This window comes from Lampetra fluviatilis, chromosome 29, assembly GCF_964198595.1.
Source record: "Lampetra fluviatilis chromosome 29, kcLamFluv1.1, whole genome shotgun sequence".
In the NCBI taxonomy this organism is placed as follows: Eukaryota; Metazoa; Chordata; class Hyperoartia; order Petromyzontiformes; family Petromyzontidae; genus Lampetra; species Lampetra fluviatilis.
Genome location: NC_136303.1, coordinates 12795048 through 12809489, shown reverse-complemented (window position 1 = coordinate 12809489; position 14442 = coordinate 12795048). Strand labels below are relative to the sequence as shown.

At 45.3% G+C, this 14442-nt stretch overlaps 1 protein-coding gene across 18 annotated transcripts in view; it reads right to left on the bottom strand.

The window, feature by feature from the left end:
• Positions 1-13518, bottom strand: part of DYRK1A (dual specificity tyrosine phosphorylation regulated kinase 1A) — a 50610-nt gene extending 37092 nt beyond the window's left edge. For 2 of the 18 annotated variants that reach the window (XM_078870182.1, XM_078870188.1), the window contains exons 1-3: positions 13139-13516; positions 11537-11603; positions 8664-8694 (exon numbers count right to left, since the gene is read on the bottom strand). Coding sequence is in view for 10 of the 18 variants with exons in the window: in XM_078870188.1 (XP_078726314.1) it covers positions 8664-8666 (3 nt within the window). In the remaining 8 variants the exon portion in view is untranslated. The other 16 variants (XM_078870171.1, XM_078870177.1, XM_078870186.1 and 13 more) reach the window with 16 other exon arrangements.
• Between the last annotated feature and the right edge of the window lie 924 nt (positions 13519-14442).

Genomic DNA, 14442 nt, shown 5'->3' with positions numbered 1-14442 from the left:
CACCCTAAAAAGTACTCCCCCCTCTTACGTATTCTACTTGAATTCAATGTTGCTGTGTGTCCAAGTCACAAGCTTGTTTTAAAACGTGCCATGTGTATATATAGACAATCAATGGATAACAATATCTATGTCCTTCAATAAAGATCCTACTGCGAGCAGGATAGTGTACTATACACATTTGTTAGACGTTTCCATGGAGAATGAGAAATGTTATGCATGTGACAAATTTCATCCAATCAGACGACCAACCAGGTAGTGCACAGTACTGAAAAGACAACGCATAAGACACAAATCACTGACAGTGGGATATTAAGCAATTCCATTGCTGACAATCAACCTAATACAAACTTGTGCGAATACAAATAGGCACTTTTTATTCTAATACGATTACCTTCCTCCCATCTCTGAACAGAAACACGGAAATAAAAATTAGCCAAATAAAGCAAAATGAAGCATCTCCCAATCCATGACAGCTCAACTAAAACATGAAATTGTGTAGCCAACCCATTCAGTTACCCATTGTAACATTTTCACTAGGAACAAAGGATCGGTTCCATTTCTACCATTAATGCACTTTAAAATGTATTAACTTTTTACCATATTTACATCAGTGAAAATGCTGAAATGCTGCAGAAAATCCACGAGTGGCGAATTACATGTTAATGTTACAACTTGTATATCATTGGACACTAGAATGCTTCAATGTTCATCATTAGCGGCTGACAACACATTAACAGCAATGCAAGCAAAGCATTGGGGGTGCGTGTTAGCAGTGCTGTAACGTGATGTTTGTTTTATAGCAGAGAGTGCGAGCGAGAGGGTTGCTGCCGTGAGCACCTACTATGGCCATGGCTGGGTTTGTTGGGGCGCGCAGGGCAGACGTAGCCCAAGGGGGGCTGCTGCTCCTGGTCCACCCACTCTGTCGTCGTCAGGGCCGCGAGCATCGTGTGCGAAGCCGAAGATGTCAAGGAGCACAACGTGATCACCATGGAAACTAAATCCACAAGTCCAAGGTCGGAATAAGTATTCCTTAGGATGATCTCGTGGTGGATGAGCTTTGCCGATCGAAAATTGTATTCTGGTTCCCTTTTAAAGGTGGTTAAGCGTTCATTCCCACGGTATTCACAGTCGAATATGAATTAACTACAAAAACAGAGAGTGGAGAAAGCGACAAATTGTCCACCTATGCTTTCGGCCCAAAATAGTTATCTTCTTCATTGATAAATACGTTTGTTCTTGACAGAATTAGAGTTCTATGATTCTACTGTGCTTCATTGTGTTGGCATCATTAAGGTCCAACAAAGTTCATGAGCGTCACGTTCGCCGCGGCTTGTAAATCCAACAGCTGGAGTCAAACGTTTCCTTATTCCTTTCCGTGAACTTTATGTCCAAGATGTATTTTGCTTAGTTATAGCAATATAGAACAAAGTAGCACATATAAAAGATGTTGGATAAAACTACAGTTGTCAAAGGCCAATACTGATGTGCTGCGCTGTAAGAACGGTCAGATTTCTAGGTTGTTTTGGCATAAATATATAAATTAACCATTAACTACAATCCTGTAAAATACGTGATTAAGTTTTACAAATAAAGTACCGCACTTGTCTTCAAGTACAGAGCAACCAAATACGTTTGGCAATGGCATTAGTCGCTGAAGCACTGCGAATACTATTCGACAGCGTCTACAAGGTGAGAAACCCTTACGATCGATCAAAGTCCCGTCTTCCGCCACAGCTTCTGCCGAGATCCACTCCTCAAAGCTTGCGATGCCGATTCATTAAAATATCCCAAAGACAAGTTTGCAGGTAGATCTTCCTATCGTAATAATCATCAGACTCCGGGACATCGAAGCCTACGAGATAGCAACAGTCGCTGCTACTCCAAAGCTCGGCGGCGCTGCGATTGGAGGCGCCAGAAGCCCTTCCCGTGCGGCGGCGGCGGCCGCGCCGCTGATTGGCGGGCGGGGCGCGAGCGGCGCGCAGAGTTCCACGATGCCGCCGCTGCGGCACAGGGGGGGGGGGCAGCGCGCCTGGCAATGCGTGGCAATACAAACCTTCTAAATAGAAAAATAATACTACTAAAGTGAATGGAAATAAAACGACCACAATTTTGTTTAGCTTCCTCAAAATACGACAACTCGTATACATGAATAAGAAAACCCAAGCGACGCAGGCAGCCGACTCGATTGGCTCAGCCCAACAGGGACAGGGGGTGCTACTATTATGGGCTTACGGCTACCCTTAAACAAATGCAAATCCAACACTGAGAGCATGACAATATTACTCCACAATCGTAAACGAATACACAAGGAACGCTCGGCAATTCGCAAATTATGTTATTTGCTGCACCCAGACAAATATAAAAATGGTAACCCCCCCATCTATGTCGGCGCGTTGGTATGTTCAAGACATGGCCACGTTGTGCCAGGTCTGTCCATTTATAGCTTGGAGGCTACGTCCCAAACCTGTTCCACTTGTCTATTTAAAGCGCAGACACATGCTCTCCGAGCAATGTGGAAAGTGTCCTTTCCAGGACAGAATACAGCTCACATTTTCTGTATATATCCCAATATCCATGTATTTGATATACATATTACTAAACTGAAAAAACTGCTAAAGGGTGTTAAATGTAAATAGGTTTGCACTAACATCAAAAAATCAAAATTGTCTCACATTCGGCAATTGACAAGACATGGTAAGCTAACCTTAAACCAATACTTGTATATACTGCTTGACAGTCTTTATTTTCTAGTACAGTATATTTATTCTGTATCTTGCATGAAATGTAATTAAATGTGCAAGTAGATTTGACTTTTTATATTTTGTAGACCGTACTGTATACACGTGTACGGCTGTTTTAAATTTATTTAACACGATATTTCCTCAAGTTTTCACTGTTAACTAATTAAACAAATGCAAATGTAAGGCGTGAATTCGTTATCTTACGGAATATTATTCTACGCTAGAAAAAAAGCTGCATATTGTATGTAAATCTTTAAAATCACCCATTACTAAATAAATACACCATTTTAAAGTAAGATCTCTTATTCAATGTTTGAAACTACACGGACATAAAAAAAAGTGCCTTTATGCGTTATACATCACTGCGTATAACACGCGTTAAGACATGCTGTACTGTTACTACATCATTTTAAAAATAAAACGCTGGCATTTCCAGTCTTTGCGTGGAGGCGAGCACCAACGATTATACTGCAGTCGCTATGACTCATCCCCTGCATGAACCTAGCAACAAGCCTCATTTGCATAGCCAATCACAGCGAAAACAAGCAATGATGCGTCTACAAGATGGCCAATCAAAGCTGCCTATGCAAATACCCCCTTGTTGCTATGTGCCCTGGGTGCATTCTCGACGCCGATTGGCCCTTTGAGCGAAAGGGGCTCGCCAATGAATAGGCATTAAACGAAAGGGCTGGGCGACGGCGCGTCTCGACATCGGCCAATGGAGCCGCGCGCGCGGTCATGTGACGACTTTGGATACGGAAGCAGGTAGCAACAGCAGAGTCACGGGATGCCTGCAGCAAACACGTACGGCATGTACTGTATTCATTTCTGCGCGTTTCACAGCCAAACCAGTCTGAACCGGATAGCAGCCACCAAAACGCAGGGGCGGGTGGGGCGGGCGAGCGGGCGGGGCGGGCGGGGCGGGCGAGCGGGCGGGGCGGGCGGGCGGGGCGGGCGGGCGGGGCGGGCGGGCGGGGCGGGCGGGCGAGCCGGGGGAACGGGGACAGAATTGGCCCCATTACCAAATGTGTCTGGAAACCGCGGATTTGACAGAGTGAGAAATGGCTAAAATATTAAAACGGCTCGCTCCGAATGATTGTTTTTGTAATATTATGACAAAATAACAAATGGGGGAGAAATACAAAAACGGACACGAGAATAAGCATAACGGGCCCCGAACGTTGGTGTAACGTCGTATATTCACTCACATTTTGCCAGTCTGCATGGATGCATAACTCCACTATTACGAGTCGGGATTAAATACGGTAGTAACTGTAAGTGGCGTTTAAATGAGAGCTTTGCTAGGTAATGTCAGCGATCCCGTGCTAAGTGGTGTCAATCATGAGTATGACTCCAATGACCAAACAATACTGAGTGAAAACAGATTTTGTAAGCCGCTACCGTCAAACATTTAACGCAATTTAAAGACCAAATTACTGGCTGTATTTGTTCTAAGTACATTTTGTGCCACAAATTATTGATTAGCAAATCATTCATCCTATTTCCAAAACATCTATAAGAAGTATCAATACAAATCTTGCTAGTGTAGAAAATATACATTTTAATAATCACATAATCATGCGTGTAACATAGCCTGCAAAATATATCTGACAAATGCACATTCTAATGTCCAACCTTTTCATGGAAAAGCTGTCACTCCCTGCGCAAATAAAGATTGCAGTACCGGTACTTTCTCTGCAATGTTTCGTGCCTTCAGCCCAAGACAATTCCTCTCCAGGCCACTAGATGGAGCACTACCATTCTTCCACCACTGGCTGACCTCAATAACTGTGTGGAGGACATCAAGTGTCAACTCTGACAAGTAGTTGCTTTAGCATCTTACGCGCAAGATGCCCTTGAGCCCTCCGAGTAGATACCTTAAAGGCTCATCTTACACTTCGAATTAGTGCAACAACGTGAAAGTCGTTGTGATTTACTGCTTAAATAGGTATTGTATGTTGAACTTCTTTCGCACCGAACGTAGCCAAACGTGCTAATCGGAGGCTGCGATTAGCACGGTTGGCAACGCATTGTCCTTCCTTTCTCATCTTCTGTTTATAGCCTTAAAGCTCGTGGTGGAAATTCCACATTCCTATAGCAGGGGTGATACCCTACACCATTTGTCTTGTCCACAATTTAATATACATTTTGTTAACCCTGGAGGGAAAATGCACCGTCTTAACCCCCAATTAGGATATTTACTCAATGTCTTCTTATTGAGCCGCTTACTTGCTCTACTGCTGTGACACCTGGCAGGTTAATCACAGTATAACACATTCCATGAATAACGGATTAAAGTCCAACAAGAAGTAACATGCTGGAGGAAACCAACCAGGCTATTACGTGCACCACAACGTTAGTGAAGGTAGGGGAACTACAATACATTTACTTTATCACAGTCTGCAGGAACCTCATGGGTAAGTTGACAATGGCACTGTGGGCTGGTGGAGAAATTTAAGGGTCAAAGTAAGATAAAAAACCCATGTAGAGAATAACCAGCCTACAACCTATTTGGTGAAACTGTGAAAAAACACTTGTAAATTTTTTGAATTCCGGAGAAATGTATCACCAAGCAGTTTCCAAGACATAGGGATGGGGAAGATGTCAGATGGTTTTCCTCAAAACCTGCAGCAAAAACAAGCAGACTCAAACCCCAATCGCTTTGTGGCAATAATGTTTTTAATTTGATTTTTAGAATCCCTAACTGAAATAATAAACAGTGAATTGTATTCCCACACGTGATTGAGTTCGTCAGAAGATACCCTGCACTAAAATGTTTCCTCAATAACACCTAATAAACAACCACAAACGACCAGTATCAACTACAGCTCTCATGAGAAAGATACTTTTACGGATTTCATGCGTGACTACCGATGGGAATTTATATTCACCCACGAAACACGACAAAGATCCCCCGTATAGCCTTAACAGACTGTTGGGGCAAGTGCCGTTCGCGAGCACCTATGAAGGCTGGCACAGCACACGAGGGGGTGGGTGGTGAACACCACGCCCAGCCGCCTTTGTCTCCCTAGTGGCGATATTTACACAACCGCACCAGGTATTCATTTTAGGCCGAGTCGACCTAGCGGAGGACCAGGACCGGTTCCGATAATCGTCACTGGTGTTGGCCATGAGCGGGAATCGAACTCGGGTTCATAGCACAGCGTGCTAACCGCTACACTACTACCGTGTGTGAAAGTCCACACACACACAAAAATTAAATATTAAGCTTTTGGTAATCACAGCACCAACATGGTCTACATTTAAAAATGTATGTTACATAACGGCACAGTAATTATCGGTAACATTTGTAAACCTACAACCCTTTATTAATGTACTGCTGAATTAAGGACTCCCCACACTGTGTAAGTTGCAATGGCTGCTTGACCATACGACACCATACTGGCCAGTGCGGTTCAGATATCACTCAATGCCAATGTTTACACTACCCAAAAGCACATGGACCCACCTAATCTGGGAGGTAAACCAGATCGACCAGGAAAGCACACCTCCAATCTACACTGTCATCAACCAAAGGAGGCTGTGCACAGGAAGTACATCACAGTCGTGTGTGATGTCACTGGGGGCAAAACATTTTTGTCCTTCCAGTGGCTGCCCAAACAACCCACCCTCCCTTGCCCGACGCCTGTGCTAGCGTACCACGCCTCACTATTCTGCAAAAAGATGCAGCCCTCCGAGACAGCCACCCAGACAGCCGTGGGCGTGGTGGGATGGCCAAGTAGGTAGACGCCCCACCCCGGTGATCCCCATGACCCTTCTGGACAATGAGGGGTCATGCAAACACAGCTACAGAGTCTGCACACCTTTTACGAGTGTATTTTTGTGCCGAGAGATTACATTATGGGTGCATTGTAAATGTAAGCTGCTGTTGGTATGCAGGAGGCAATCAAATTTCCCACAGAAACCCCAGTCATATGAGGCTATAACAATTGAAACTCACAGATTGACTCAATCTAACTTAACTTTTTTTTATGCTACTTTAGCTATTGAGAACTGAAGCAATGAAACGAAGGTACAACAAAAAAATAATGTGTTGTAATCTGAATTGAATATGATGGACGCTTGTGTTGCGCCCGAAACGTGATTTATTTGATTTTATACCTACGTGACTTTACCGAAAGAACCAAAGAGTATGGATTCCTGCAGTCACGAAAGCTTCAAATCAAGAATGAACTGATTTTTTTGCGGAAGATTTCATTTATTTTTATAAAAAAAATATATACCACTCAGCTACTTGCTCGTCGTAATGGCAATGTGCCACTTTATGAGTTTCAGAATATAGAGGGATAAAACTCCACGTGACCACGGGGAAAACATGCAAACTCCAAATATACAGACGTCAGGGTCGGGATCGAACCCACAACCTCATGTATACCAGGCGAGGGAGATAACAAGCACCTTGTAACTGGAGCAGCACAGACTCCAGGTACAGACATTGACAGCTCCCCTGGGGTTTCAGCATGGACAGCTCAAGTTTACCAATGTGTTTGGAGGAACGTGATTTTTCTGATTTTAAATCGGACAATCTTCTGCAAGTGAGTATTATTTAATACCATGTAACCGAAGTCACCAGGACAGTAAAATTATGCAATAAGTATAACCAGGTTCAAAACGGTCCCTGAGGAAAGTGGCAGAAAATACCCCTTTTTATTTTTATGTAACATACAGTAATTGGTTATATAATTCAGGTGTACTGCAGGACGCCACTAGAGAGCGTGATGGTGTAGTTTTAGCATTTAAATCTAAGCCTTTTATTATTATAGATACAAGATTTTGTCAGACGGCCCAGGATGAAAAGAACGCCTACCTTTAAGCAGCAACGAGCGTGTTAAAAATATGTAAGTTTTAGCTTTGTCTTCAGTGTGTGCGCAAGATATGACAGTATAGATATAAAAACGTCCATGTTGGGTAACTGAGTGGGTCACAGCACATACATGTCAACCCATACGGTTTACCCGTATTCTTGTACAGGGAAATTGAGTTCAGGTCCATGCGGCATACAGTAGTTTCAATACAGGCAAAAATATATATATATATTTTGTCTATTTGTTTGTGTTTCTCCCTTGTGATGGGACTTTGGAGGATGAACGTTGAGATTTTTAAGGGCACGGGGTGACAAAGTCTGAATTGGTCTGGAATAGGGTAGGCACTGATAAGGGGTTGACAGGTATGATATGATAGCATGATCGACAGAACTGGCAGTGATTGAACCAGGTTCTCATGTGTAATGATCCTGATGGTCACAGCCAGGTAAGCAATGTGAAATTTTACCATCACGTTGATTGCCATACAATGAACACCCTTTGCTGCCCGAGTGTGACTTTAACAGTAATTATGTTCAATAATCCTACTGGGCAGTTTTTTTTTATACTGTTACCTGAGAGAGGAGGTACAGAAATTAAATTTCTTGACAATTGCCAGTTGGACCATCGGAACACAACTGAAAGCTTACGAAATGTATATATTTTTCACTTAGGTCACACATTGTTATTTTATATTTACATATATCGCTGACAAAAAGCATTACATTTTAGTTTTGTTGAATATATTGAAATATTGAAGATGATTGTTTGAAATAAATCCCTACCATTCTAAACTACAAGCAATTACTCACCTTTTACCAAACCCGTTCAGAAAATACACGTTTAAAACATACCATTTTGCAGATTGGCAAAAATATGAATGATATTAATTAATTGTTCTGTTAAAACAGTTGGCAAACAAATATATCTACGTGTCTGATACCAAGTGCTACATAATACAAATGCAACCCACTTGTACACCTGTAATTTTGCGATGCAAATTCCCACTACACAACATTCTTATATTCTTTGGTTGTGAACTGTGAATTAAAAAAACACCTCTGATTAAGTGTTGCAATAGAAAATTTTAAGAACTTACCATTTCCCAGGAGTTTGAAAGTTACAAACACCTGGAAAGGCAGAACATTTCTGTTAGAATCCAAACAAATCAGTTGTTTTACTTACCCATAGCAACATGCACATAAAGTTAAGAATAAAACAAGAACTCACGTGGACAGATTAATAAATATAATTAACATTTTATTTAAAATCTAAATTTCGAAATGGGACTGCACCAAATATCCAATAAAAATAAGCATATGCTGGACTTTTGTACCCAATATTCGGTTCTGGCCAAATAGTTACCAGGTGTCTCCAAGTATAAAGCAGGATGAATGGTCAAGCCATAACTCATAATTGTACATGAGAAGGAAGCCACCTACCTCTAGCATATCCCTGAATAATCAGCTTTACTGTATTTTACTTTTAAAAGTACCTTACTAACTATGGAAGGCTTGTTGCACTTTACACGTGCACAAGAATATGCTCTATACCTTGGGATCAAAGAGCAACCCCTAACCTGCGTGCAATGGAACATCCATAATGACAGCAAGCACTTGACATGTAAAGATCCATCGACTTCCATTCACCTGTGCATTCATAAATCGATTATTTTATATTCATACAAGTGGTTTACAAACCCTATGGTCCGTTGGAGTCTACATGTATTACAAAGGCGTTTAAAAAAAATCACGAATTGAATTAGGACCCTGTGAGTGGTAAACGATGTCTCGTTGGAGGGTCTCGACATCTTTTGCTGCAACAACTCACACATGCAATCACAAAAGCACACAACTATACAAGCTAAAAAACCGCCATTCGCCACTAGGTGGCGGTAACGTCACCGCGGCGCCTGTGCCAGGCTATGTGCACTTTAAGGCCACATGAAGTGTCGAACACCCGCTGGCAGGTCATTAAGCACACGCAGGTGCCATGGGTTGACTGAAATGACTGGCAGATGCACCACACTCGCACACATACAATATCACAAATACAATTATTTAATGTATATGTTGTTGGTACTTAATTAAGGCTTGCATTAGCGTGGTAACGTTATCAGGGACTGTATGATGGCACATATTAGACAGTATAAAGATCCTTTCCTTGAGATTAGTTCTGTTTAAGAGCAATATTTTGATTTTGAATACATACCCACTATTCATACGAGGGCTTCATTGCAATAAGTACAACTACTAAAGACTACAAACTGGGTCACATGACTTGAATGGACCATTAGCATACATAGATGATGCAGTCAATTAGGCAGCATAGGCTTAAATCCGATTCCAGTGACTGGTGTTAAACTGTAAACTAATGTTTTCCTTAAATTAATAATTTTTTTGACTTTGACAAATTCAGCAAGGATTTTAGGCCAGCATTTCTGCGAGATTGAGGTTTGGCGATTGAGACCATGTTACACAAAGTTCAATGATTCAGTAGGTTAGATGACGGTATATTCTGTTTAATGTCAACTTTAAATGTTCATGGCTTGTTTGAGTTTGTTGTCCATTATACTGGAGTATCTCTTCTACATCCAGTCATGAAATCTGTCTGCTGAATAGGCTACTTTGGGACTACGTTGGCGGCAGCAAAGGGCAGGACCACGACTACGTTCCCCACCTTTAACCTTTCACAGCTGGCTAGCTTGGTGAAGTATGGTCTTATATTTCCCATGACCTGCAGGCTATGGATAGGCCATCACAGTGCAGTCGATTAACAAGAAGGGTGTAAATGATACATGCATGGGGGAATGCATCCTTTGTATTTTACCCTAAAATTTGCAGATGAAACTGATGACGGATAAGAAAACTTTCTATTGCAGGTTTAGATATTTCTGAGAAAATGACATGGCTATGAACTATGACAAGTAAAAGTGGCCGATGATGCTCGGTCTCGAGGGGCCTCTCTGGCAAGACAAGGGACACCAATGATTTCCTTTGTGTCTGCGCCCATGAGACACTCGCAGCTTTAACTACTTATCTCAAATCAATGAAAACGTTGATCTGTAATGGGTAAAACTGCTCGAAGGATTTTTTTAATAATTAAAATGAACAATATAATTTCCACATTGTAGTCATACATATAAACCCAGGTTATTTCCAGGAGCACTGCATATTAATGTCTGTGGTAAGTGGACCGCTACTATTTTAAATGATTGTCCCAATGTTCTACTCACTCAGCAACAGTGATTCTGGCAGGTTGTGTGATAACTTCCTGTAAAATGACTGCCACTTAAGCAAAATTAAGACTAAATATTACTTTTATTATGTAACAAAAATATGATTAATTTCGTTACCAGATACAGTTGCTACTCTGACCTCACCTAAATTTCCTGCTCTGTTGTTTTATAAAGTCTCACTGCTCATGGAAATACGTGGGCCTACACAGACCCAGCCGACAAATGGACACTTTTTATGATTGACAAATGGAGACTGCATCAATCTGCCACGCAATCAAGTAAAATATCGTTAATACTGATATGGCGTATGCGATGATTTAGGCTCACCACTGAGCACAAATGACACATACATAACGAATGAGTCCAAAAGTTGCTTCACCTTACCCAAGTGTGGACCAGTGGCCAAATAGACAAAAATACTTCACGTTATATTATTACATTATATTTCGTTAAGTGACAAGTTAAGGATATATTTTATACAACCATAAACTGGAAATGGTCTAAATTTAGTCTTCATGGAAATAGCATGGTTTGGTTAAGCGGATATACTGGGGTGCACCAACCCTGAATAAGTGGTTCCTGCACTGTGCTATGAACCAGGCTATCCAACGAGTCTGGCCTGGGTCAATTGACTTAACGGGGTACCGAGGGTTAAACATCAGAAATGGGGAGTTCAAAGGCGCCGGGCAATTACCCCCAGATATTCAAGTGAATGTTAAAAATGTAGCACTCACTGGACTTATATTGATTTCTGTAGAATCACTGGTGGGCAGTGCAGATCAATCACCATCGTCCCAAATGCTGTTGGGAGACACACAGAATGCAGTCACAACCTGTACATGCACGCTCCGTATTTGAACGTTTTACTTGATAATGAAAGATGTCTTACACCCTGTGCTGTAGTATTTAGCGTCGCAATACATTTTCTTGAATCGACTAATTGCACAGTATCGCCAAACACACACAGTGGCATTCCCATTGGCCATTACAATACCGACTCGCTTCCTCTCTTCATTAGCGCTTACACACACCGCGGTGCTGATGAGGTCAACGCATACCTCGCATTATGCGCTGGAGGTTTTAATAATCGCAGCACCACAAGGGCGGCAGAAGCCGCGCGACTCACTGAGCCGTGCCGCCCCGCCCCCCGCCCAGAGCCGCGCGGGGCGGACACACGAGGCGAACACGTGGACTCACCCAACATCAACACAACCACGGACTCCCTCCACACACGCACTCAGTGAGACAGAGCCACACTTGCAGCTGCACTCAACACCACACTCAGTTGAGCAACACACGCAGTTCCACACAAGGTACATAAATACACGCCGCCGGTAACACAGCACTGCACTAAAATGCACAGCAGCACCACACTCAGCAATACATTCTCAGTAATGTGCACAGCACCGACACTCAGCAACACATACGGCACAGTACAGTACTCAGAAACACGGCATCTCCGTAACACAACACCGCACTCAATCAGCAACGAGGCGGCGCTTGGACAGTAACATACACTTGGTAAGACTTCCTCAGAAACAAACGCGGCACAAGACAGGAACACACTGAACAACATACACACCGCCAGACCTTCCGCTAACGCCGACGATGAGCAGACAACACAGAAGAGGCGTCTCCCCGCAGAGCCACGGACAGCTTTGCACCCAACGCCTTCTCGAATGCAACACATTAACGCCGCAATGTCTCTGGATACCGCCTCCCGAGCGAGGAGTCCAAAATGGTGGAGGAGGATCACTCCCCTGCAGCACCACAGCCACGAGTTAGCGCTAAGGAAGCAATCGCGCTGCAGTCGCGGAATACAGCGGAGCCCCGTGGTGGCCCCACGGCGCCGCTCGTCGCGCCGCGTCTCACTCGGATACTCGCCAGGAAGGAGAAGCAGTGACCCGCGATCGGGGAAGAGCACTTGTAGGGGTCAGGACGCAGCGCCGAGTCGCGAGCGACTCGTGCAGCTCAACCGGGGACGGGGAGAGAAGGGGATGGAGTCACGGACCCGGAGATGGAGCCGGGCACCCAGGAGTCGCACACGCCGCGGCTCCGTTCTCAGAGCCCGTAACCCCGAGGACCACGTACACTCGGGTCGGCGTTGGGCCCCGACGGCGCCGCGACGCCCAACGCGGACAGAGGCCGGGGTTCGCGTAGAGTTCACGGCATTAACATGCGGTCCGACCCTCCCTCCTCCATCATCATCATCCGCCCCCCGCGCTCCAGCCCCACGCCCACAGCGCGACCAAACTTGAGCACGACAAGCTCCACGCAGCACCGTGGAGCCGCGGCGAGCCGGCGACGCGTCTCGTCGCGCCGGGACTCGGTCTCACCTCGTCCTCGTTCGCGTCCCCCACGATCCTCTCCCCGCGCCCCCGGGGCCGCGCACACAAAATGGCGCGGAGCCGAGCCCGGCGCTAAACCGCGCTCCGTGCCGCGCCTCCTGCCGAGTCCATGCGCCCGGCGGCGCGATGCCACCGTACACGGCGCCCACGTAGAGGCTCTCCCTTGGCGCCGCGACCGCGGCGGCGGAGCCCGTGGCGCGGAGATCCCCGAGGAAAGCGACGGCCAGGGCGGGAAACAGCGCCACAAAATGGCGGACGGGGAGCGAACACGGGACCGGGACGAGAGGCGTCGCCACGGCAACCGTCACTCACGCGGGACCCGGATGTTCCCGCCCCCCACGAGGACCCGGATATTCACGCCCGCTCGCACAGAACCCGGATGTTTTCGCCCCGCCCCTGATTTAAAAAAGAAAAAAAATCCTGGCGGTTGCCGCCCCCTCCTCCGTCAAAAGGCCCGGATGGAGGTGGTCGCGGTTTGCACGCTGAGCTATTACGAACTTCGTGAGCCGATTTAGATTCCCGCTCACGGCCAACAGCAGTGATGATTATTATCTGAACCGTTCCCGGACCTCCTGTCGGGTCGAATCAGCCTCAAATGAGTACCTGGTGCGGTGCGTAAAAACAATCGCCACTAGGGAAACAAAGGCGGCCGGGCGTGGTACTGGCCACCCCACCCCCTCGTGTGCCGTGGCGGCCTTCAGAGGTGCCTGCGCTAACAGCACTTGCCCCGAAAGTCTATTAAGGCTATACTGGGGGGGACCTTTGTCTTGGTGGCGATGCACCCCCCGCCCCAGCCAAGTGTTCATCAGGGCCCCGGATGCTCGCGCACCTCCGGTGCCGCGCTCGCGCTGCGGCCGTCGACGTCACCGCGTCCGCCCCGCCCGTGCTCGCCTCCATGGGAAACCCCGCGGCGCCGCGTGACGTGGAGCGGTGGGCCACCCCTGTCAGCTCGTCGTGTGGATGAAACTGCTGGGCTTTTACCAAAGCATGTCAAGGTTTATATTTAATTAGACGATTGAAAACTACCGCATTTTTTATTCAGAAACACCCCCACCAGGAGATCCAAACCGACAAAGGAACAACAAATAGGACTGCTAAAGTATTGTTAACAAGTTGACGCGCGTCGTCAATTGAGCAAGGTTATTTGAACGAGCTCGGAGGACGATGTTGCGCTGCAGCCGATCTGTTGCTGTAAAATTGCGAGTCGCGTGGAACGGCATTCGCAAAAAAACACTAATATAAGCGTTAAGAAAGACGATGGGAGGGAATGAGCGCAAGTGAGATGACCTGCT